Source organism: Felis catus, chromosome C1 (genome assembly GCF_018350175.1).
Source record: "Felis catus isolate Fca126 chromosome C1, F.catus_Fca126_mat1.0, whole genome shotgun sequence".
NCBI classification, from domain to species: domain Eukaryota; kingdom Metazoa; phylum Chordata; class Mammalia; order Carnivora; family Felidae; genus Felis; species Felis catus.
The window spans coordinates 105531832-105556689 of record NC_058375.1 but is presented as its reverse complement, the minus strand read 5'-3'; the positions used below and the strand labels follow the sequence as shown (position 1 = coordinate 105556689).

Sequence of the window (24858 nt, the reverse complement as noted above, 5' to 3'; positions counted from 1 at the left end):
ATGGTGGAAGGAAAGAGAGAATCTTGAGCAGGTTCTTTGGGGCTCCGTCTCACAAACTGTGAGATCATGACCTGAGCTGAAATCAAGAGTCAGACTCTTAACTAACTGAGCCACCCAGGAGTGCCTTTTCTGTTTTCTTTTAAAAGATTCTTGGATTGATCATGATAACTACCACCATCATCGTTGTGTATTACATATGAGTTTCCTGTGATTGCCATAACCAATTACCATAGACCCGTTGGCATAAAACAACAGGAATTTATTCTCTTACAGTTCTAGAGGCTAGCAATCCAAAAGCAAGGTGTTGGCAGGGCTGTGCTCCCTCCAAAGGCTCTGATGAGAATCTTCCCTTGCCTCTTCCAGCTTCTGTTGGTTCCAGCCAAGTGTTCTTTAGTTTGTGGCTGCATGACTCCAATCTCTGCCTCTGTCTTCACAGGGCCTTTTCCTCTGTCTCTCTGTATCTTCTTGTCTGTCTTTTACAAAGGACATTTGTCATTGGACTTAGGGCTCACCCAGCTAATCCAGGAAGAATTCATCTTGAGATTCTTAATTATATCTGCAAAGATCCTTTTGCCAAATATGTGAAAACATTCATAGGTTTCCAGGGGAAGACATGGACGTATCTTTTGGAGGGCCCCTTTCAATCTACTAGATATTATTTTATAAATGAGGAAATGTGGGGTTGAGAAAGAGTAAGGGATTCCCTGAAGAGAAATTGCTCCCCCTCTACCACACAGCTCTGCCCACTTGAGAAGGGTAGCAGATTTTTTTAAAACCTCACACACTAAAAAGGTCCTGTTAGACTCTTATCAAAGAACAATTGGTTCCTGCTGGCCTTATATTTGCATAACCAGAGGGATCTTCTAGGACCACCTCTAGGAATTCTGGTTTTAGGTGGGCCTTCCAAGCATTATTTTTTTTTAATTTTTATTTATTTATTTTGAGAGAGAGAGTGTATGAGCAGGGAAGAGGCAGAGAGAGAGGGAGACAGAGAACCCCCAAGCAGGCTCCATGCTATCAGCACAGAACCTGATGTGGGGCTCGAGCCCACGAACACAATATCATGACCCGAGCCAAAATCAAGAGTCAGGCGCTCTACCGATAGAGCCACCCAGGTGCCCGAGCATTATTATATTGTATTGCATTACATCAAAAATTATGTCCAACTATCTTAAGGACATTTGATACTGGAGAATTGAAACCCATGGCCTTATTTTAATCAATGAGTTCAACCTGTCTCTGTCCCACTTTGTAACTATTTCCCTGAATAGGAATATAAACTGGCTTGTGTTTCATCCTTTTTATTATTCTCAACTCACCCTCCTGTGCCTATTGTGGAATGCCAGAGTGAGAAGGCTGACACACAGAGAGGGGAACCAATATGAAGTCCAGATCATAAACACCTGTATAGAAGATTTAATATCTCCCCTGAGGAGGAGTCTGTCAGGCTTTTTCATAGTTCAGCTCAGCGACGGTTCTGCTGTTGTGGAGCTGGCCTCATAGGGGTTCTTCACCAACTTGGCACACCGAAAAATCATCACGATTAGGAACAGAAACAGAAGAACAACAAAGGCGATGGCAAAGCCTTTGTCTACATCAATACTGCTGGACAGGCTTGAATCATCCATGGGAACACACACTTCTTTACCCTTGTACAGTAGTAGCTACCTCCTCAGGTATCTTCAGGTTTGTCATATTCCTAGAAAAAAGAGGATAAAACAAGTTGATTGGTTTGTATGTGTATGTGTGTGTTTTCTTAATAACATGTCAAAACCAAAGGAGATTTGAAAAAAAAAAGCGAGGCTTATTTAAGAAGCACTTATGAAATTGATAAAGTTAGTATGGGTGATGTTCAAAATATATACACATAAAAGCATAAAACCTCTGGAAAAATACTCCAAGGCAAAACATGAGCAAACATGTATAGCTCAGAAATCAACTAGAGCTTCCTTGGCTGGTAAGAACCAGGGAAAGCTACCTTGAACAGCCCAATTCTGTGTTACATCCAAATCTTTCTCTAAGATTTTTTTTTTTCTTCCAAATTCTAAGAGTACATATTGTAACTAATTTGTTCTGGAGTCTTAACTTACTGGGTATGAACATAAAATTATTTTATTTTTTCTAATTACTATGTTTAACTGTGCTGTCATTCCCATTGTTTTTACAAAATATGTTTATTTATTTTGAGAGAGAGAGAGAGAGAGAGTGTGAGAGAGAGCAGGAGATTGGCAGAGAGAGAGAGGGAGAGAGCTAATCCCAAGCAGGATCTGCGTTGACCCACAGAGACTGACGTGGGGCTTGATTCCACGAGCTGTGAGATCATGACCTGACCCACAATCAAGAGGCGGACATTTAACTGACTGACCCACTCAGGTGCCCCTGTCATTCCCATCTTTTAATGTAAAATGAAGTACATCCCAGAAGGGATCAATTTTGGTTATTAAAACTTAGTCCACCAAATCAACACTGAAAGGAAGAAAACCAGAAAACTCCCACTTCCCGATTTCAAAACTCACTGTAAAGTTACCGTTATTAAGACAGTGTGGCACTAGGCCTAGGATAGACATATAGTTAGGTGGGATAGATTTGGAAGTCTAGAAATAAACTCATATATCTATTGTCAACCGATTTTTGACAAGGATGCCAACACCATTCAGTGAGGAAAGAAAACATTGTGCTGGGACAACAGGACAGCCACATGCAAAAGAATGAAGTTGAACCCTTACTTCACACCATATATAAAAACTACCTCAAAATAGATCAAAGACCTAACTCTACAAAGCTCTTAAAAGAAAACAAAAGAGTCGATCTTCATAACCTTGGATTTGGCAAAGAATTTTTAGCTATTACATCAAAAGCACAAGCAACAGCAGAGAAAAATAGATAAGTTGGAATTTGTCAAAATTTAAGACTTTTTCAAGTGTCTGTCAACAGATGAATGGATAAAGATGTGGTGTATATATGTATATAAAATGGGATTTTACTCAGCCACAGAAAGGATGAGACCTCGCTGTTTATGACAACATGGGTGGACCTAGAGGGTATTATTCCAAGTGAAATAAGTCAGACAAAGACAAACAACGTATGATTTGTTATGTGTGGGCTCTAAAACAACAACAACAACAACAACAACAACAATAACAACAACAACAAAACCAAAAACAACCTAAAAAACAAAGAATTAAACAAATAAAAAGCAGAAATATATCCATAAATATAGAGAACAAACTAATGGTTACCAGAAGGGAGGGATGTGGGGTATGGGCAAAATGGATGAAGGGGAGTGGGAGGTACAGGCTTTTAATTATGGAATGACTAAGTCATAAGGATAAAAGGGACAGCATAGGGAGTATAATCAGTGGTATTGTAATAGCATTTATGGTGACAGGTGGTAGCTATACTTGTGGTTAGCAAAGCACTAGCATATAAATTTGTCAAATCACTAACCGCTGTATACCTGAAATTAATGTAACATTGTAACATTGTATATCAACTATACTTCAGTTTAAAAAAAAGAAAAACATTTAGGGGCACCTGGGGAGCTCAGTCACTTGAGCGACCAACTCTTGGTTTTGGCTTGACTCATATCATGCTCTCATGGTTGATGAGATTGAGCCCCAAGTCTGGCTCTGTGCTGACAATGCAGAGCCTGCTGGGGATTCTCTCTCCCTCCCTCTCTGCCCCTCCCCCACTCATGCTCTCTTTCTCTCAAAATAAATAGATTTGAAAAAAAAATGTTTAGAACTTCTGTTCTTCAAAGGACACTATCAAGAACGTGAAAAGACAACCCAAAGAATGGGAGAAAATATTTGCAAGTCATATATCCGATAAGGGACTTCTATCTAGAATATATAAAGAATTCTTATAACTAAATAATGGGAATACAAATAACCTAATTAAAAATTGGGCACAGGGGGGCTCCTGGGTGGCTTAGTCAGTTAAGTGTCCGACTCTTGATTTCGGGTCAGTTCATGATCTCACAGTTCGTGAGTTTGAGCCCTGTGCTGACAGCACAGAGCCTGCTTGGGATTCTCTCTTTCCCTCTCTCTCTGCCCCTCCCCTGCTTGCACTCTTTCTCTCTCTTTCTCTCTCTCTCAAAATAAATAAACTTTTTAAAAAACTGGGCAAAGGATCTGAATAGACATTTCTCTAAGGGAGTTATACAAATGGCCAATAAGCAGATGAAAAGATGCTGAACATCACTAATCATGGGGAGTCATCAATCAACAGACATAAAATTGTAGTTAAGCAAGATGAACCAGCTCTAGAGATCTGCTGTATGACATTGTACGAGTAGTAATGATAATGTATCGCACACTAAAAAATTTGTTAAGAGGGTAAATCCCGTTATGTGCTCTTACTATGATAAAATGAAAGAAAGAAGTTGGCTGAAGCAGGCTGTAGCAACAGAAAAGAAGGCAGAATTGGGGCCCCTGGGTGGCTCAGTCAGTTGAGCGTCCAACTCAGGTCACGATCTCATGATTTGTGAAATGGAGCCCCTCGATGGGGCTGACAGGGTAGAGCCCACTCTGGATTCTCTCTCAGCTCCTACCCCACAGGCGTGCATGCACTCTGTCTCTCTCTCTGTCTCTCTCTCAAAATAAATAAATAAACTTAAAAAAAAAAACTTTAAAATAAAAGAAGGCAGAATTGAGATTGATCAAGGAGATTTTTTTTTTCCTGAGGGCCAGATAGTGACCCCATAGATAGGGACCAACCCCGGGCATCATTCAAAAGAGGATCTAGCCTGAAAGGGATTCCCGCTGGAAGGAAGTTACCTTAACAGAAAATGGTTGGAGGTAGACTTGGATTCAGTGCTGTAAAGCCAGTGGAGGGACATTGATTCTGAGGGATCTGCAGTTAGATAACCCTAGTGAGGGAACTTCTGAGTAACCCATGAGAAGTACATCATGAAAGAAAGAACCCTGAACATCCTCCAAGCCTAGAGAGAAAGAAAATGCAAACAGATTTGTTTTGGGAAAAAAAAATGGTTTAGTGAATCTTTTGGGAACACAGAGAGAATGCTTGTTTCATAAAAGATTAGTTTGGGACAGCTGGGAGCTAAGCAGCTCTGGGAAACAATATCAGTAATTGTCTTCACGATGGGCAGACTTGTACCTTTGGCAGAGAATTGTAAGGAAGTGGTTTTGAGACTGAGGATAAAAGATGGGGTGCCTGGGTGGCTCAGTCTGAGTGTCCAACTCTTGGTTTCTGCTCAGGTCATGATCTCATGGTTATGTGAGTTCGAACCCCACGCTGACAGCGTGGAGCCTGCTTGGGATTCTCTCTTTCTCTCTCTGCCCCTCCCCACCCCCCCAAAATAAACTTAGAGAAAATGCTTATAAAAAAAAAAAAAGACTGGGGATAAGAGAAAAACTAGTCTGGGGCTCCTCCTGGCAGCTGGAAATGTGGGAAAATTGGTAGATATTTGTATTCCCCTTAATATCTCATGTACATATATATCACATTATTGATTTCCTCACCTTTCTACAGTGCTTTTCAGAGCAGGGTCATGTGGAACTCTTGTATTCCACATTTCAGTAGCTTCTTACTTCCTATATCTATTAATATCCTTTTGGGCCTACTTCCAAAATTCTCTCTCAAGTCATTTCTTCCTTTCTTTCTTTCTTTCTTTTCTTTCTTTCTTTCTTTCTTTCTTTCTTTCTTTCTTTCTTTCTCAATTCCCTTTATTCCCATGGTCATCACTGTACCAGACTCCTGCAAATACCAGACTCCTGCAAATACTCTCAGAATTCCTGAAAATACTTGTGTTCCCTTCCAAACCACAAAGTGGTCTTTAATAAATGAAAATCCATCAGTCTTCTGATTAAAATCTGTCACCAGCTGCCTACAGTCTTCAAACTTTTTAATGGGGTTCCAAGGCTCTCCATAATTTGATCTAACCTTGTTTCTTGCCACTCTCTCCTTCGTACTTTGTGACCCAGAAATGCTGGACTTCTCACAGTTCCGTGACTTTTGCATGATCCTCCTTTGCCTCTAAGCCTTGTCATTAATATTCTCTTTGTATTATTTCCATCCTTCTATATTCAACTTTTAGGCTTTAGATTAAATGTTAATTTTCTAGGGAGATATTCTAGTAATATTCACTATGGTTTACTACGATTACTTCAGAGTCTGTCTTCTGTGACAAAATAGTAATCCGACCTGAAAGTAGGATTTGTTTGTTTTTTATACTAAAAGTTTGGGATATATTGGCTATTCAATAAATATCTGTTCAATGAGTGGATGTAGCACTACACTCTGCTAAAGTGGGCATGTAAAAAATGCTGAACAAATGAATGACTTTGAGAACGTGGCATTGAGTTAAGACAGGAAAAGACTATTGGTGATCTCAAAGAAAATAGTGTCAGCAGAGTGGTAAAGAAGTAATCCAGCCTTCATTGGATTAAGCAGGAAAGGGCAGTGAGGAAATGAAGACACTAAAATTTTACATCATTTATGAGGAGTTCAACTGGGAAAGAAAGAAGAGAAGTAAAATAGCTAAAAGCCTACTGCAGAATCAGGCAAAGGATTCCTTTTCAAAGACGGAATGAAAAGATATCAGGTAGGATGCATTTGGTTGCAAGTGACAAAAAGTTCACGTGAGTGATATTAAACAATACATGGAATTTATTAACTTATGAGGCTGAAGTCCAGAGTAAAGTTAACTTTAGTTATGGTTGGATCCAGAGATTCAAGGTGTTACCAGGGTTCTGCCTTGATATGTCTATTATATTTCACAGTCCCACCTTTCTTCTATGTTGAGTTTATACACAGGCTGATTTCCTATAGTAGCAAGAATGGCCCCAATAAATCCAGACCTCTTATATTCCCTCTTCACATTCTCTATTCGTCCCCAAGTCAAGAGGAAGAAAGAATACTTTCATATCACTCAAGATTCTTTGTTGCAAGCAACAGAAACAATGTCCCTCACCTGAGCAAAAAAAAAAAAAGTATTTATTGCAAGGAGGAAGAGGCTAGTCAGCTTCCAGAATGAAGTAGAATTGGTCTTATAAAATAGGCGGAAATGAGGGGCGCCTGGGTGGCTCAGTCGGCGTCCGACTTTGGCTCAGGTCATGATCTCACAGTCTGTGAGTTCGAGCCCTGCGTCGGGCTCTATGCTGACAGCTCAGAGCCTGGAGCCTGCTTCTGATTCTGTGTCTCCCTCTCTCTCTGCCCCTCCCCCATTCATGCTCTGTCTCTCTCTGTGTCAGCAATAAATAAACATAAAAATAAAAAAAAAAAAAACAGGCAGAAACGAAGGGAGACGAGGCATTGGGAACCAACCACAGTCATGTTCAGCACAGGAGAAGTCTGGTTAGGGCACTGCTGGAACTGGATGATTTTGTTGGGCACCGAGGCTACCATCATTGGATACGCCCACTTCTGCCCTGCCTGAATTATAAATTGTGTCATCTTTGTGTCACTCAACATTCCAGTCCCTGGCCCCTGTGCAAGGATGACACACAAATTCATGAAGCCTTCCATCCCCCCCCCCTTTTTTCTTTTCCTTTATTTGAGAGAGAGGGAGAGAGAGAGAGAGAGAGACAGAGAGAGAGAACATGTGAGTGGGGAGAGGGGAAGTAGGAGAGAAGGAGGGAATGTTAAACAGGCTCCACGCTCAGCATGGAGCCTGACATGGGGCTTGATCCCACGACCCTGGGATCATGACCTGAGCTGAAATCAAGAGTTAAATACTCAACTGACTAAGCCACCCAGGGAATGCCCTGAAGCATTCCATATTTTTAAGTAACTGGAATTTAAATAAAAACTTGGGAGGAAAAACAAATCATAATGAGCCTTGAAAGTCAACATAAAGAATTCGAATTTTCTTTTCCAGGCATGGGGGAACCATTGAAGGATTTAGAACAGATAAGTGAGAGCAGGGGCCATATCTTACTGTACCTCCCACTGACCCTAACTGGAATGTAAGCTCTAAGCCTTAGTCTGTGTCCCATTAGTGACATAGCTTCAGTGCCTATGGCAGGGCTGGCACATTGTAGGTGTTTAGTATACCTACATAAATGAATTAGTATCTATATCAGTGCCAGGAATATTGGGCATATACAATTCATGCTTGTTGAAGGAAGGAAGGTAAATCATCAAAGCCATGCTCTAAAAAGATAGCTGGCAACAGTATATAAAAGATATTGGAGACAGCAAATAGACACCATAGGGTGGAAAACAGTTAGAAGGAGTTGTAACAGTCTTAGCAAGAGGCAAGAAAAGTATAAACTAGGATAACATAGTAACAAAAAGGAAGGAATGGATGAGAAAGGATTTGACATGACTTATACATTAAATGAACATATGGGAGGAAGAAGAAGTGATAAAGATGACCTGGGGTTTGACTTTGGATGGCCGAAAGAAAAATGCTGCCATTAATAGAACAATTTATTTTAGGAATTAGCAGATATTCAAAGGGAATATGATGAGTTCAGTTTGGAGTAGGTTGAATTTAAAGGCACTGGTGTGATATGCTCAAGAGGCAGAAATGTGGGACTGAAGTTTAGGAGTAAAGAAGAGCAAGATCTTTAGAGCTGAGTCACCCAAATGCAGGGTAGTTGAAATCATAGAAGTAGATGAGATGGCCAAAGGAGAATTTGAAACAAGGGAATGTCTGCTTCTACGGTGGTGGAAAGAGAGCTAGAAACCACAGATGGAATAGTTATAGTAGGAACACCTGAAGAGTGGAGAGTCATGAAATTGAAGCGATGAGATAATTCAAGGAGGTGTGTTACCAAGAGCCTCAAATATTGCAGAGGGATGGAAAACGTTCAGCATTTGGAAAGTCATCTCTGATTTTCCTCCTTATCTCATTGAATCTGAATTTCTGAATTTTTTTATTTTTATTTTTTTCAATGTTTATTTATTTTGGGAGAGAGAGAGAGAGAGAGAGAGACAGACAGACAGACAGACAGACAGACAGAATCTGAAGCAGGCTCCAGGCTCCGAGCTGTCAGCACAGAGCCCGACGGAGAGCTCAAACTCATGAACCGTGAGATCATGACCTGAGCCAAAGTCAGACGCTCAACCGGCTGAGCCACCCAGGTGCCCCTTGAATTTCTGAACTTTGAATCAAAGGTCTCTAGTTCACTTATTCAAACTTCTCACTCACAGATGCTAAATTCCAATAAGCTAATTTTGATCCTGTTAGGCTGATACCTTTCCTCCCTCCACCTCAAGAAGTAAAATACAGGGGCGCCTGGGTGGCTCATAGGTTAAGCGGCCGACTTCGGCTCAGGTCATGATATCGCAGTTCGTGAGTTCGAGCCCCACGTCGGGCTCTGTGCTGACAGCTCAGAGCCTGGAGCCTGTTTCAGATTCTGTGTCTCCCTCTCTCTGACCCTCCCCTGTTCATGCCCTGTCTCTCCCTGTCTCAAAAATAAATTAAAAAAAAAATGTTAAAAAATTAAAAAAAAAAAGTAAAATACATTCTTATTAAAAAAGGAAAAGGAAAGAAAAAGGCTGATGTTGTTTTGGTTCCAAGTATGCCATGCATGCTCTTGGCTCTTATTTTCATATTCGGGGATCATATCTAGGTTTTATAAGGCCTGAAGTTTATACAAGTTGGAGGTTTCTCTTAAAAAAAAAAAAGCAAGATTTTGAATACAAAATTATGTAAAAAGTTTTTTAGAATGCAAAAAAAAAAAAATCACAAATTATTGCAGCCTTGGATATTCAGTTTCCTTTCCTCTAAGACCTCTTAGGCAGGGGTGCCTGGGTGGGTTGAGCATCAGACTTTTGATTTCAGCTCAGGTCATGATCCCAATATTGTGGGATTGAGCCCTGTGTCAAGCTCTGTACTGAGCATGGGTCCTGCTTGAGATTCTCTCTCTATCCCTCTGCCCATTTCTCCAGCTTGTGGATGCTCCTCTTTCTTGAAAAGAAAAAGTCTTTAAGACCTTTTAGGTAAAGTCACTTTTCTTGGCAGATAAATCCAAAACCTTTTTTCCATGTCCTAGAATTTTTAAAGTGGTTCTTAAGGTTCCTGTTTTATTTGAGATGAGCAGCAGAACTGCTCAGGACTAGAATAGGGAAAAGGAGATAGGGCAGGAATCTATCGGTTTATGTAAAGTTTGGTACTGCTAAAGTAGGACACACAACAACAGCAGTTACAAATCTGTATCGGATGTTAGTTCCACTTTCACTTGATACTTCCCCGAAAGATTAATCCCCTCTTCCTTTCCTATGTTGCCTTCTCAAATCACCTCATTTCCCCCATCTGTTGCCTTGTATTTCTTAAAGATAAATATGCAAAAACCAAAACAAGACGACAACAAAAACAACCTAAAAAGACCCAGCTTTTCTGTCCGGGCCATAAGTTTACTCTAAAGGGAGAGGTGATAACGAAGAAATACAATAATGACACTCTCCTACTATAATCCCTAAAATCAAAGACATCCTCTAGACAATAGGACCCACAGGGGTTCCCCAAGCTTGTTTCAAAACAACGCTGTACCTTGTAAAGTTTCACTTTTGCATAAAAACCCTTTACTTTTCCCTCAGTCATTTCCCTAGTACTTCCCAAGTTTGCAGAGAAGCTCTACAAAACTCAGAAGGATTGTTGTAATTATTCCCATAAAAACTTCACTAGAAAGACAATACAGATAGTTATTTACCTCTTGAGAGAGTGATAGCCAAGGCTGGCTGTTGGCAGGGCAGTCTCTTCCTGCTCAAGCACATCTCTTGGCAGCCTCTCCCCTTTTTATCAACGCCCTCTTACGAAAGGAGAGTGATTGGTAGCTCTGTCCCTTCCCCACTCCCACACTGAACTCAGAAGCTTCATGAATAGTTCAACTAAAACATGATCAAGTTTCAGACACTCCCATAGTGAGTGAGAAAATGATCCACTAGATTAAATTGGAGCCCAGGTCAGTAGAAGAATATTTCCACAACTCTCCAAGGGCTGGGGCAGCCAAGGTTAATAGCTCAAGTAATACCTTGTAAGTGGATCACATGGGTGGTAGAAGATGGGTCAGGAGCCAGCTTTTTGGTCTCTGCAACGGTTCTCTGGATTAGTGGTGACATGTGGGACATTGTTAGAAATGCAAATTCTTGGACCCTCATCCATGCCTTAATGAATCAGAAACTTTAACCAGCCCTTCTAGGGGGACTGTAATGTATGCTCAAGTTTGGGAACTATTTACCAACAAGATCGTTGAAGCTCAAAAATCTGCTTTTTCTCAAAAAGAATTTACTTAGAACATTTGAATCAGAAAAGTCTAAACTATTTTACTTAGTATTAGGTATTACATGTGTTCATATATAGCGAAATTTACTATTTCCTCTAAGGTTTTATTTGGTTCATCAAAAAACTTTTAGGGGTGCCTGGGTGGCTCAGTCGGTTAAGACTCTAACTCTTGGTTTCAGCTCAGATCATGATCTCCTAGTACCTGCGTGGGGCTCGGCATGACAGAGCAGAGCCTGCTTGGGATTCTCCGTCTCCCTGTGTCTCTGCCCCTCCCCAACTTGTGCTGTCTCGGTCTCTCTCTCTCAAAAACAACAACAACAAAAAAACAAACAAAAAAAATGTTTATAGGGTGTATGTATGTGTGTGCATGCACGCTCTCGTGCAAACTTGTCTATCTGTATTTACATATGCTTATAAATATACAGAATATTTCTGGAGAGAATTATTCTGTGGCTTCAAGATGAGAAATTGGGTGGTTTATATTGTACCATGTACATATTATCTACTCAAAAAATTGTTTTGAGTATTAGATAAATTTTCAAAATATTATCAACCTTTAGAAAAGTAACTCTTCTGGAAGAGGTGCTATATTTAATAAATTTTTCTAAATGCCAATAATGTGTCAGTCATTTGCTAGATGCTGGGGACAGAACGGAGAATGAGGTATGGTCCCAGCTCTCACTTTTATTTTCCCAAATAATATGTAGCAATTTAAATTCTAAATGTAGCAATTAAAAATATTTTCAGTTTCCAAATTCCAAATGTAGCAATTTAAAAATATTTGGTGGGGGGGATCTGGGTGGTTTAGTCGGTTCAGAGTCGGACTTTAGCTCAGGTCACCATCTCAAAATTTGTGAGTTCGAGTCCCGCATCAGGCTCTGTGCTGACAGCTCAGAGCTGGGAGCCTGCTTTGGATTCTTTGTCTCCCTCTCTCTCTCTGCCCTTCCCCCACTTGCACTCTTGTCTCTGTCTCTCTCTCTCAAAAATAAATAAACATTTAAAAATAATATTGAAGAAAATAATCTGTCACTAATTCTTGGAGAAAAATAAAATAAAATAATTTTCTGTTTCCAAATTTCTCTTGCCCCTGACCATACAATCACAAATTGTGTGGGAGAGGTGAGGGTACTACCTCTCAGTTTTCAGGGTAGGAAAAACTAAAGTCTGAAACAAAACCAGGCTTTGCTGCTCATTATGATAGCTACCATTGTTTAGTGATGGACCTTAAAACAAAATTGCTGCATATTTCTGTTTTTTTTTTTATAATTATAGATGTCCTTCAAACATTACAGAAATATGTACCAAAAGATAGAAATCTCCTATTAATCCTATGCTCCAGAAACAAACTATTAATAGTTTAGTGGATTTTTCCAGCTTTAATTTCTATATTTATTATAATTATTATCATTTACAAGATAATGCTCATTTTATGCTTTTTTCCCCATTTAATAATATACCTTGGACATCTTTCTATTTTAATACATTTAGATCAACTTAATTCATTTTAATGGCTGCTAAGTATGTAGGTACTCCATTACATACATATCCCTGATTTTTTTTCACTATTAGTGGGCATTTGGGTTGTTTCAGATTTTTTTTTTTAATTATTTTTACACTTATTTATTTATTTATTTATTTATTTTTATTTATTTTTTCAACGTTTATTTATTTTTGGGACAGAGAGAGACAGAGCATGAACGGGGGAGGGGCAGAGAGAGAGGGAGACACAGAATCGGAAACAGGCTCCAGGCTCTGAGCCATCAGCCCAGAGCCCGACGCGGGGCTCGAACCCACGGACCGCGAGATCGTGACCTGGCTGAAGTCGGAGGCTCAACCGACTGCGCCACCCAGGCGCCCCTACACTTACTTATTTTTGAGAGACAGAGCACAAGTGGGGGAGGGGCAGAGAGAGAGGGAGACAGAATTCAAAGCAGGTTCCAGGTTCTGAGCTGTCAGCACACAGCCCGGCAAGGGGCTTGAACTCACAAACCGTGAGATCATGACCTGAGCCAAAGTTGGTTGCTCAACCAACTGAGCCACCCAGGAGCCCCTCAAATTTCTTAGCAACATTGCAATGGGTATCCTTGCACATATTTTTCTGAGCACTTGTGGAAATGTTTTTGTGAGATAAATTCCTCAAAATGGTAAAAATATAAATGCTAGGTTGTAGGATATGAATATTTAGAATACTAACAGGTATTGCCAAGTCACACACTAGAAAGGTTATTGTAATATACAAAATAGGTATGAAAGTGTTTATTTTTCCAGTGTCACCAATATAGGTTACTTTCAATCTTTGAAATATTCGTCCAGCTAACAGGCAAAAACAACATCTCAGTTTTTAAAAACTTGCATTTCTCTGGGGCGCCTGGATGGCTCAGTCAGTTAAGCATTTGACTTTGGCTCAGGTCATGATCTCACGGTTTGTGGGTTTGAGCCCTGCGTTGGGGTCTGCACTGACAGCTCAGAGCCTGGAGCCTGCTTTGGATTCTGTGTCTCCCTTTCTCTCTGCCCTTCCCCTGCTTGTCCTCTCATTCTCTCTCACTCAGAAATAAAACAACAACAATAAAACAAAAACATAAAAAAAAAACCCTTGTAGTTCCCTCATTAGTATGGTATTTGAATTTTTGTTTGTACATCACTTTCAGATATCCTGTACCTATCCTTTCTCTTCTTGTCATTGGGCTATTCCTCTCTTATTCATTGATTTAAAGGTTATATATATACATAAACACACACATACTGACAATATATTTTTACTTTTGTGATATATGTTCTCAGTTTCTATCCTTTGACAATCCCACTCCCTCACATTTGAAGGTGCTATCAACATCAGCTTCCAGAATTTAACCTTTCTGCTCAGCCCCATAACCTCTCTTAGCTTCTCTTGTTTCCCTGACCAGTCTCATCTCCTTCTGCAGCTCTAGAATCTCCCACCCCCAAGATACTGACCTAATTTGTCAACCTGTTCTCTAATCCTGGGTAAATTCCTCAGTTTACTTCCTTACCTCTGGCTTCTGATATTGGCAGACCAAGTAGTAACAATGCTCTGTAGTTTCATGAACATTTATGCCTTCTGACTTTAGGGTCTCAGAGAAGTAGACCATCATTTTATGTATACATTCTTAGTCATACACTTCCCCAAATTACCCACAGCTCTGTAGCTAGAACCAACAGCATTTCTACCTTTTGTTCTCAGCAGAAGTTTGACCTATTAACTCTTTGATCATCAAAGCCACTGCGTATGAGTCAACACCTCTCTTTCTTCCACTTCAAAATGTTTACACATTTTCAGCAAAATGTGCCTTGGTTTTTTGAGAGTAATATGTCCATATGCGGCCTAACCTATCTGCTGGTCTCCTCCAGCACCATGTCTTACTTGTTTTCTCAGGCATATATATTTTCTTCATCTTTAATTTGCAACGCTTTTCACAAGCTCAGTCTGTAGACATACTTTTCTATTTGTACTCTACGTACCCATCCCAGCTACCATCTGATTACTTTGCCTTCGTTGCCTTTCTTTCTTTCTTTCTTTCTTTCTTTCTTTCTTTCTTTCTTTTTTTCTTTCTTTCTTTCTTTCTTTCTTTCTTTCTTTCTTTCTTTCTTTCCTTCTTTCCACCCTTCCTTCCTTCTTTCCTTCCTTCCTTCCTCCCTTCCTTCAAGTTTTTATTTATTTGGAGAGATGGAGAGAGTGTGCACACGCATAGAGGAGGGGGAGAGAGAGAGAGAGAGAGAGAGAGAGAGAGAGAGAGAGAGTCCCAAATAGGCTCAATACAGTCAGCACAGAGCCCAGAGTGGGGCTGGAACCCACGAACCGTGAGATCATGACCTGAGCCAAAATCAAGAGTTGGACGCTTAACCAACTGAGCCACCCAGGTGCCCCTTCACTGCCATATTTCTTAGTGTTTTTTTTTAATGTTTATTTTTGAGAAAGTGTGAGTGGAAGAAGGGCAGAGAGAGAGGGAGACAGAGGATTAGAAACAGGCTCTGTGCTGACAGCAGCTTGGACTCACAAACGGTGAGACCATGACCTGAGCCCAAGTCGGATGCCCAATCGACTGAGTCACGAGGTGCCCCCATGTTTCTTGAAAAGGTGTTGTATGCCAGCTATCTGACTACGTTTACTCACTTTCTGAACACTGTCACTCACTCAACTGTGGTTTCTGCTGCATCTACTCTCCTTAGGTTTGCTCATCCTCATCTCTGAACACGTGATGCTATTGCCCAAAATCTTTTATCTCGAAATTCCTTTTGCTTCATTGCCTTGCTTCTTCCAGATTGCCTCTTCCTTCTTCCATCGTCTGAAATAGGCATTTCTCTCTTTCTTTCTTTTTTTTCTTTCTATCCTTTAATTTCCAAAGCATGGCCATTCACGTTTGACTGCATAAATGGTGCATAAATATTCTCTTACCAAGACATCTATGGTATCCTAATTATACAAAAACAGATGCAAAATAGTGTTAAACTTCCTTGTCTGAAACTATAAGACTAAGTGGGTGTGCATATATTTTTCAAAATTTTTAATGTTTACTTATTTTGACAAAGAAAGACAGAGCATGAATGGGGGGTGGTGGGAAGGGCACAGAGAGACAGGGAGACATAGAATCCAAAGCAGGCTCCAGGCTCTGAGCTGTCAGCACAGAGCCTGACGCGGGGCTCAAACTCACGGACCATGAGATCATGACCTGAGCCGAAGTTGGATGCTTAACTGACTGAACCACCCAGGCGCCCCTGTGTGTGCATATATTTTTAAAATCCCTTTATTCCCATCCCATCCTTTCAGCTGAACTTTATTGATTACTCTTTGCCCTTCTTGTGTTCCCCTATCTTGTGAAAGGCATCAATTATCCAGTCAGTCAAGCCAAATCTCCTTCCCATCCCCCTACCTCTAGTCATCAAGTGCTGAAAAGACATCTTCCTAAAATTTTCTGGAATGGATCTCTTCTCCACGAGAGTTCTCTTTGGCAAGTCCATTTCTTCATAACTCTGACATGTGAGATTTTAATTGCTCTGCCACAGTTTTCTTTTTAGTCCACAGTGACAGCTCCAAGTCTGTTTGCTTTTGTAGTTCTTGTATTATGGTCGTAGTCTTAAGGACAGTGGCACAAACACAGCTCTTAGTCTCTTTCTGCCCAACAGCTAATGGCTTAAAGCATGCATGCAAAGTTTGATACTGAGACTTTATTGCTAATGATTCCGTTAAGAGTGTAACTGGATTTTTCTTGCTTGCTGACTCAGGATGATTAGTCTTGATTTCATATTCTGGTCTGTACCGAATGTAATCTGGATCAGAGTCAGCTTTATGGAACATCAGTTTCATCTTGTTGACCTCTGCCTCCATCTTGAATAGTTGACATTCCTCAGACTGAAACAGGCATTTCTGGAGGCATTTTTTGTGTCCTTTAGCCTCTCTCTTTTAACTAAGGTGCTAGCATTCTATGAAACCACAGTGTCTTGCAGTTGGTGAGGTTTACATCTGGGTCCCAACCTCTCTTTTGGGCAGATGCCCTATGATTTCATATGCTTAATAAGCATTTTTACCTGGCTGTCCTACCAACCAATCCAACAAATAAATATGAACAGAACAAACCTGAGCTTCCAGTTACCCCTATCTCTGTTATTGATATTATCCCAAATCCTTTTGACGTCACAGCTTCCTTTCATTCCATACACGTACAGTTCCCTGGCAAACCTTTTTGATTATTTGTCAAAACGGTACTTGTGGCAATCATTGTCTTTTCAGTTTCATTGACCTGTGTCAGATCCTTGTAATTGCTGTCCTGGGTTTCTGCAGTAGCTACTTACCTAAGCCTAAGTGGATTTTCTGCCTGCAGTCTCCCCCCCCCCCCCCCCCCCCGCAAAAAACCTGGATCAGTGTTCCTTAAAATTTTAACCTCCAGGAGTAGGGTTTCTGGATGAAAGATGAATGTTTAAAAACACATAAATATGTCCTATGCGACATTTGGAACATACTTTTACCAAAAAAAGTCACTTGTGGGGCATCTGGGTGGCTCAGTCAGTTAAGCATCGGACTTTGGCTCAGGTCATGATTTTGTGAGTTTGAGCCCCGCATGGAGCTCTGTGCTGACAGCTTGGAGCCTGGAGCCTGCTTTGGATTCTGTGTCTCCCTTGCTCTCTGCCCGTCTCCTGCTCGCACTCTGTCTCTCTTCTCTCTCTCAAAAAGAGATAAAGTTAAAAAAAATTTTTAAGTCATTTGTCATTTATCTGAAGTTTAAATTGACTAGGCAACCTGTATATTTATTTGCTAAATCTGGTAACTATATCTGGAGACACTAAAACTGGTGCATCCGCAGATCACCATTTTAAATAATTAAAAAAACTGCCTTGCCATCATTATCAAGGTAACAAAACAACTTGTAACAGGTAAAAAATTAATAGTAGCAATAGTAACTTTAATATCGGTAAGCTGAAAACATGTGCAATAGGTCATTTTTTAAACAAATTTTTAACAGTGTTGATTTTTGAGAGAGAGAAAAAGAGGGCGTGTGTGCAAGCATGCGAGCGTGAGCGGGGAGGGGCAGAGAGAGAGGGAGACACAGGATCCAAAGTGAGTTCTGGGCTCTGAGCTGTCAGCACAGAGCCCGATGTGGGGCCTGAACTTGTGAACTGTGAGGTCATGACCTGAGCCAAAGTCAGACACCTAACCAACAGAGCCACCCAGGTGCCCCAGTTATTTCTTAATCAACTTCTTAATTTTCATTTCTACTAGAATTAGAAAATCTGAATTCACAGTGGGTTGTCAGATATTGCAATGAGTGGGGCTATCATCAGGTCACTCTGAATGAACGGTTTTTGATCTAACATGGACTTTGTATGATGTAGAGTTTCTTTTTAATTTTTTAAATGTTCATTCATTTTGAGAGAGAGAGAGAGAGCCAGACAGAGCATGAGTGGGGGAGTGGTCAAGAGAGAGGAAGACACAGAATCCAAAGCAGGCTCTAGGATCTGAGGTGTCAGCACAGAGCCCAACGTGGGGTTCAAAGTCAGGAACCGTGAGATCATGACCTGAGCCAGTTGGTTGCTTAACCAAGGTGCCCTGATGTAGGGTTTCTAACTGAAGGACATGTGTAGAAGGGCATACAGCATACAGAAACCTCAAAAGTGGAATGTTTCAATTTGGGAGAGAGCAGGAGTTGTATTTAGTTGTATGGGTTACATTCAACTTTGAAAAGTTTTTCTCCCCCCATTCAGTTGTGACATTTTGATGTGGTTAAAACATGTTCAACAATGTGTCATTCGTTTTTTTTTTTCTCCAGTGAAGAAATAAAATTATCATATATTGGGAAATCATAAACTCTTGGTGGTCAAGGCATTTGCACAACTGTCTGGTTTTCTTACAAAATCCTGATACTTTGTTCTTAAGATTAAAAGTCATGGCATTTTTTAACTTGAAGTCATAAATTCAAGTTAGTGAAAATACTGAAAACGGTGCTCAGATAAATCTACTTGGAAAAAATGCTTTTTGTTAGTATTATCTGTATAGTAGAAAAGGGATATTCTACTCCAGCCCTTGTGACAGCATCTTCGCCATTACTTGCCCCTTACTTTACTGCAGAAAAAAGTCTTCTAACATTTACCCATTTCTTTTCAAAGGTTATGCTCACTGGATGCTATTTTACTATATTTACAGATTTTACTAATTTGTTCTATACTTAAGCAGGCTCAGGAGAACTACTCCTTGGCTACCAACTGTTCCCTGAATAAAACAGAAAGTGGACTGACATTTTCTCTTTTGTAGAAATAATGGCCTTCCCTCACCCAAGGCTACAACTCTATCAGTGTTGATCCCAAGATATTTTTTCAGACTTTCTCACACCTCACAAAATAATTCTATTTTATTTTATTTTATTTTATTTTATTTTATTTTATTTTATTTTATTTTATTTTATTTTCTCTTTTAATGTCTATTTATTTTTGAGAGAGACAGAGACACAACACGACTGGGTTGGGGCAGAGAGAGAGGGAGGCACATAATCTGAAGCAGGCTCCAGGCTCCGAGCTGTCAGCACACAACCTGACGCAGGGCTCAAACTCATGAGCTGTGAGATCATGACCTGAGCCAAAGTCGGATGCTCAACAGACTAAGCCACCTGGGTGCCCCTTTATTTATTTATTTTTAACGTTTATTCATTTTTTGAGAGACAGAGACAGAGCGTGAGTGAGGGAGGGGCAGAGAGAGAGGGAGACAGAATCCAAGCAAGCTCCAGGCTCTGAACTGCCAGCACAGAGCCCGATGTGGGGCTTGAACCCACAAACCGTGAGATCATGACCTGAGCCCAAGTTGGACGCTCAACCGACTGAGCCACCCAGCCGCCCCCAAAATAATTCCTTGTTAAATGAAAGTTTTTCTAAATGAAAAGGTCTTTTTCTGCAACTTCATTTTTTTTTCTTTTTTACTGTGTCAGTGTTTTTATTTCTCTTAGCATTCTCCAGACCTACATATAAGCTTTTTACCTTTCAAAATATTACAAAAAAATTCAGTGGAAACTAAGAGTTTCTCCCATTTAGACTCCAATTTGTTGCCCTGGAACTAAGTATAGGTAATGGTTTTCTGTGCATCCTTTCAAAAGTTTTCTTTTTTCTTATCTTTACTATGACATATACTTTAGCAATGTATAAAATATATATTTTTATTTTATTTTTAAACAAATTTTTATTTATTTTTTAATTCCAGTATAGTTAACATACAGTGTTATTTCAGGTGTTCAATACAGTAATTCAACAATTCTATACATTACTCAGTGATCATCAGAGGAAGTGTACTCATTATCTCCTTCACCTATTTCACTTCTCTCCCCCCCACCCCAACCCTTTTGGCAACCACCAGTTTGTCCTTTATATTTTGAGTCTCTTTTTTTCTTTGTTCATTTGTTTTGTTTCTTAAATTCCACATATGAGTGAAATCATATGGTATTTGTCTTTGACTGACTTATTTTACTTAGCATTTTATTCCCTGGATCCACCCATGTTGTTGCAAATAGCAAGATTTCATTCTTTTTTATGGTAATATTCCATTGTATACCACATCTTTATCCATTCATAGGTCCATGGACGCTTGAATTGCTTCCATATCTTGGCTATTGCAAATAATGCTGCAGTAAACACACAGGTGCATATGTCTTTTAGAATTAGCGTAACTTTTGGCACAAAAACAGACACATAGACCAATGGAATAGAATAGAAACCCCAGAACTAGACCCACAAACGTATGGCCAACTCATATTTGACAAAGCAGGAAAGAACATCCAATGGAAAAAAGACAGCCTCTTTAACAAATGGTGCTGGGAGAACTGGACAGCAACATGCAGAAGGTTGAAACTAGACCACTTTCTCACACCATTCACAAAAATAAACTCAAAATGGATAAAGGACCTAAATGTGAGACAGGAAACCATCAAAACCTTAGAGGAGAAAGCAGGAAAAGACCTCTCTGACCTCAGCCGTAGCAATCTCTTACTCGACACATCCCCAAAGGCAAGGGAATTAAAAGCAAAAGTGAATTACTGGGACCTTATGAAGATAAAAAGCTTCTGCACAGCAAAGGAAACAACCAACAAAACTAAAAGGCAACCAACGGAATGGGAAAAGATATTCGCAAATGACATATCGGACAAAGAGCTAGTATCCAAAATCTATAAAGAGCTCACCAAACTCCACACCCGAAAAACAAATAACCCAGTGAAGAAATGGGCAGAAAACATGAATAGACACTTCTCTAAAGAAGACATCCGGATGGCCAACAGGCACATGAAAAGATGTTCAGCGTCGCTCCTTATCAGGGAAATACAAATCAAAACCACACTCAGGTATCACCTCACGCCAGTCAGAGTGGCCAAAATGAACAAATCAGGAGACTATAGATGCTGGAGAGGATGTGGAGAAATGGGAACCCTCCTGCACTGTTGGTGGGAATGCAAATTGGTGCAGCCGCTCTGGAAAGCAGTGTGGAGGTTCCTCAGAAAATTAAAAATAGACCTACCCTATGACCCAGCAATAGCACTGCTAGGAATTTATCCAAGGGATACAGGAGTACTGATGCATAGGGCCACTTGTACCCCAATGTTCATAGCAGCACTCTCAACAATAGCCAAATTATGAAAAGAGCCTAAATGTCCATCAACTGATGAATGGATAAAGAAATTGTGGTTTATATACACAATGGAATTCTACGTGGCAATGAGAAAAAATGAAATATGGCCTTTTGTAGCAACGTGGATGGAACTGGAGAGTGTGATGCTAAGTGAAATAAGCCATACAGAGAAAGACAGATACCATATGGTTTCACTCTTATGTGGATCCTGAGAAACTTAACAGGAACCCATGGGGGAGGGGAAGGAAAAAAAAAAAAAAGAGGTTAGAGTGCGAGAGAGCCAAAGCATAAGAGACTGTTAAAAACTGAGAACAAACTGAAGGTTGATGGGGGGTGGGAGGGAGGAGAGGGTGGGTGATGGGTATTGAGGAGGGCACCTTTTGGGATGAGCACTGGGTGTTGTATGGAAACCAATTTGTCAATAAATTTCATATAAAAAAATAAATAAATGACAGAGAGCCAAAAAAATAAAAAAAAAATAGAATTAGCATAACTTTAATTTTGAATGGTAATCCTAACAGGAAGTTTCTGGGCATTTTTCCTTATGTACTGCATATATGCTGCGAAATGGTTCATATTATGTACATTGGTGGTGTCCACTGTTAGCAAGTACAGGGCTAATATTGCCCTTTCATGCTCTATACCATGATTCTGTGTGGTATTTGATTAGGGATTTTTGCCAATAGCTTGTTAAACTTTCTCTAAGCAAAACATTTGTTGTTAACTTTTTTAAATTTTTTTATTTTTTAAAATTTACATCCAAGTTAGTTAGAATGTAGTGCAACAATTATTTGAGTAGATTCCTTAGTGCCCCTTACCCATTTAGCCCATCCCCCCTCCCACAACCCCTCCAGTAACCCTCAGTTTGTTCTCCATATTTATGAGTCTCTTCTGTTTTGTCCCCCTCCCTGTTTTTATATTATTTTTGTTTCCCTTCCCTTATGTTCATCTGTTTTGTCTCTTAAAGTCCTCATATGAGTGAAGTCTTATGATTTTTGTCTTTCTCTGACTAATTTCACTTAGCATAATACCCTCCAGTTCCATCCACGTAGTTGCAAATGGCAAGATTTCATTCTTTTTGATTGCCGAGTAATACTCCATTGTGTGTGTGTGTGTGTGTGTGTGTGTGTGAGAGAGAGAGAGAGAGAGAGTGTGTGTGTGTGTATAAATATATATATATACATATATATATATACATATATATATATATATATATATATGTATATACATACCACATTTTCTTTAGCCATTCATCCATCGATGGACATTTGGGCTCTTTCCATACTTTGGCTATTGTTGATAGTGCTGCTGTAAACATGGGGGTGCATGTGTCCCTTAGAAACTGCACACCTATATCCCGTGTATAAATTCCTAGTAGTGCAATTGCTGGGTTGTAGGGTAGTTCTATTTTCAGTTTTTTGAGGAGCCTCCATACTGTTTTCAAGGGAGACGGCACCAGCTTGCATTCCCATGTTGTTAACTTTGTAGCTAGTTGTACAAGCATTGCTGAAACAAAATGACTTTTGCCATTTTTAAACCAGGGATGTAACTTGATCTTTCTTATCCACAAATTCATCTATTTCATACTGGAAAACATTATTTTGCATTCATTCTGGAAAAATACATTTTACATGGCAATGAGGTCATTGTATTTGGTTCAAATATGACTTGAAAGCTTTGATGGCTTTTTGAGTCACTGACAAAAGTTCCTAACAGCCAAAATGTAGCAGGCAATAGACAAATGGATTGCTGGCCCAATAAAATCCAGTTTTTAGTTATTCATAGTTGTACTTTCTATTTACATTTTTATTTATTCATTTATTTATTGCTGCTTGGATGAACTTACCACATGAAAAGGCACAAAACTTACAGTCTATATAACTGCAGACTTTTAAAAAATGTTTATTTATTTATTTATTTATTTATTTATTTATTTATTTATTTAAAGAGCTTGTGTGTGCACAGGGAAGGAGCAGAGAGGGAGAGAGGGAGAGAGAGAATCCCAAGCAGTATCCGTGCTGTCAGCAAAGAACCCAAAACCAGGCTCGGTCTCATCAACCACGAGATCATGACCTGAGCCAAAATCAAGGGTTGGCTGCTTTAAATGTTGAGCCACCCAAGTGCCCCCTAAACTGCGATCTTGTTTAATAGCTGGCTATCTTTATTACATAATTTTGATTCTGTTTTTTTTTTTTAATGTTTATTTATTTTTGAGAGAGAAAGAAAATAGAGTGTCAGCTGAGGAGGGGCAGAGAGGGAGACACAGAATCCAAAGGAGGCTCCAGGCTCTGAGCTGTCAGCACAGAGCTCAATGTGGGGCTCCCACTCAGGAACCTTGGGGTTTGAACTCAGGAACTTTGAGGTCATGACCTGAGCCTAAGTCAGACACTTAACTAACTGAGCCACCCAGATGCCCCTAGCTCTACTACACAATTTTGAATTGAAATACTATACTTGTGACTTTTTTTTTATCACTACTTATGTTTCAATATACTTCTTTTGAGTGGATGATTTTTCTTTTATGATGAATTGGAAATACAACACAACAAAATAGCAACAAAGAAAAAATTAATTTAACAAATGTAAACAATAATATACAAATTATGTTAAGCTACCTCAGCTAAGATAAACTGTGCTGTTAACTAAACAAGAGAAATGGATCAATGTAATCCTTGTATTACATATATAACCTATAAGAATGCAAAGATGCTCAATAGCATGACAGAGTTTCTGTTAAAATTCGAATTAAATTTATATTAAACAATTTGTGAAAGATATGTAAGGTGAGCTAAAACTGTAGTGCTAAAACATGTCCCTGGAGTCAAACTTCTCCAGTTTGCCTCGCACACCATTACTTACTAGTTGGTTATCACTTGCTTAATCTCTTTGCTTGTTTCCTTATCTGCAAAATGGAAACAATAATAGAATCTACATCACTGTGTTGTGAGGACCGAATGAGTAAATACACATAAAACAGTTTGGACAGCTTCTGGAGCGAATGCTCAATGCTTTCCGATTATTAAAAAATTTGTTCAGTCCTCATCTTAGCACTTCCCTACTAAAATCCCATCAGTATGTCCCTAAGTTTGACCAAAGGAAGTCATCCCACTCACTTCTGCATACATTGCCTTCCGTTTTCGCAGTAGGTATCTATCTCCCTTACCAGACCTTAAATGCCCAGATCCTTTTACACTACCAGTTCCATAGCAAGCACTCAAAAATTAGTTATTGAACTTTTTCCACCAGGGAAAAGATCCTTAAAGGAGAAAAAAAAAAAACTCTAGAAAGGATTACAAATCACTGGGTAAAGTTCAAGCATTAGAGAATCTAAAGAAGATTTACAAAACCAACCGTCTGCACAGCGGTCAGCCAGCGAAACCACCACTTAGCGAAGCTTTTTAGTAAAATTGTTTTTCACTGACGTCACTTGATCACTGACCTCTGACGCACAGGAGGCGGGATTAGAGAGACAGCTGGACTTCTTTTTCAGGGCCCCTCCTCCAATGAACCGGCAGGCACAGTGGCCGGCCCTACCTCTTGGCGTTTCTATTGG

The 24858-nt window shown here is 39.8% G+C and overlaps 2 protein-coding genes across 6 annotated transcripts; both read right to left on the bottom strand.

Moving 5' to 3' along the window:
• Nucleotides 1-238: 238 nt before the first annotated feature.
• CTXND2 (cortexin domain containing 2) lies at nucleotides 239-24858 on the bottom strand. Of its 5 annotated transcripts, none has more exons than XM_045033480.1 (3): nucleotides 10623-10770; nucleotides 4779-4942; nucleotides 239-1699 (listed from the first exon to the last, which is right to left on the bottom strand). In XM_045033480.1, the coding sequence occupies exon 3, from the start codon at nucleotides 1626-1628 to the stop codon at nucleotides 1461-1463; it is 168 nt and encodes a 55-aa protein (XP_044889415.1). In that variant the 5' UTR covers nucleotides 1629-1699; nucleotides 4779-4942; nucleotides 10623-10770; the 3' UTR covers nucleotides 239-1460. The 5 variants fall into 5 exon arrangements, 3 of the variants coding, with proteins under 3 accessions (XP_044889415.1, XP_044889416.1, XP_044889414.1); XR_006583025.1 differs by lacking the exon at nucleotides 4779-4942 and having other exon boundaries at nucleotides 239-473; nucleotides 1404-1699; nucleotides 10623-10779; XR_006583026.1 differs by lacking the exon at nucleotides 4779-4942 and having other exon boundaries at nucleotides 239-469; nucleotides 1404-1699; nucleotides 10623-10779.
• On the bottom strand, nucleotides 16010-16535 carry LOC101093878 (spindle and kinetochore-associated protein 2-like). Its single transcript, XM_006935099.3, has one exon. The coding sequence runs from the start codon at nucleotides 16533-16535 to the stop codon at nucleotides 16173-16175; it is 363 nt and encodes a 120-aa protein (XP_006935161.3). The 3' UTR covers nucleotides 16010-16172.

Excerpts from the sequence above, each read along its gene's own strand:
- LOC101093878 (XM_006935099.3), bottom strand. The coding sequence starts at position 16,535 with ATGGAGGCAGAGGTCAACAAGATGAAACTGATGTTCCATAAAGCTGAC.
- CTXND2 (XM_045033481.1), bottom strand. The coding sequence starts at position 1,628 with ATGGATGATTCAAGCCTGTCCAGCAGTATTGATGTAGACAAAGGCTTT.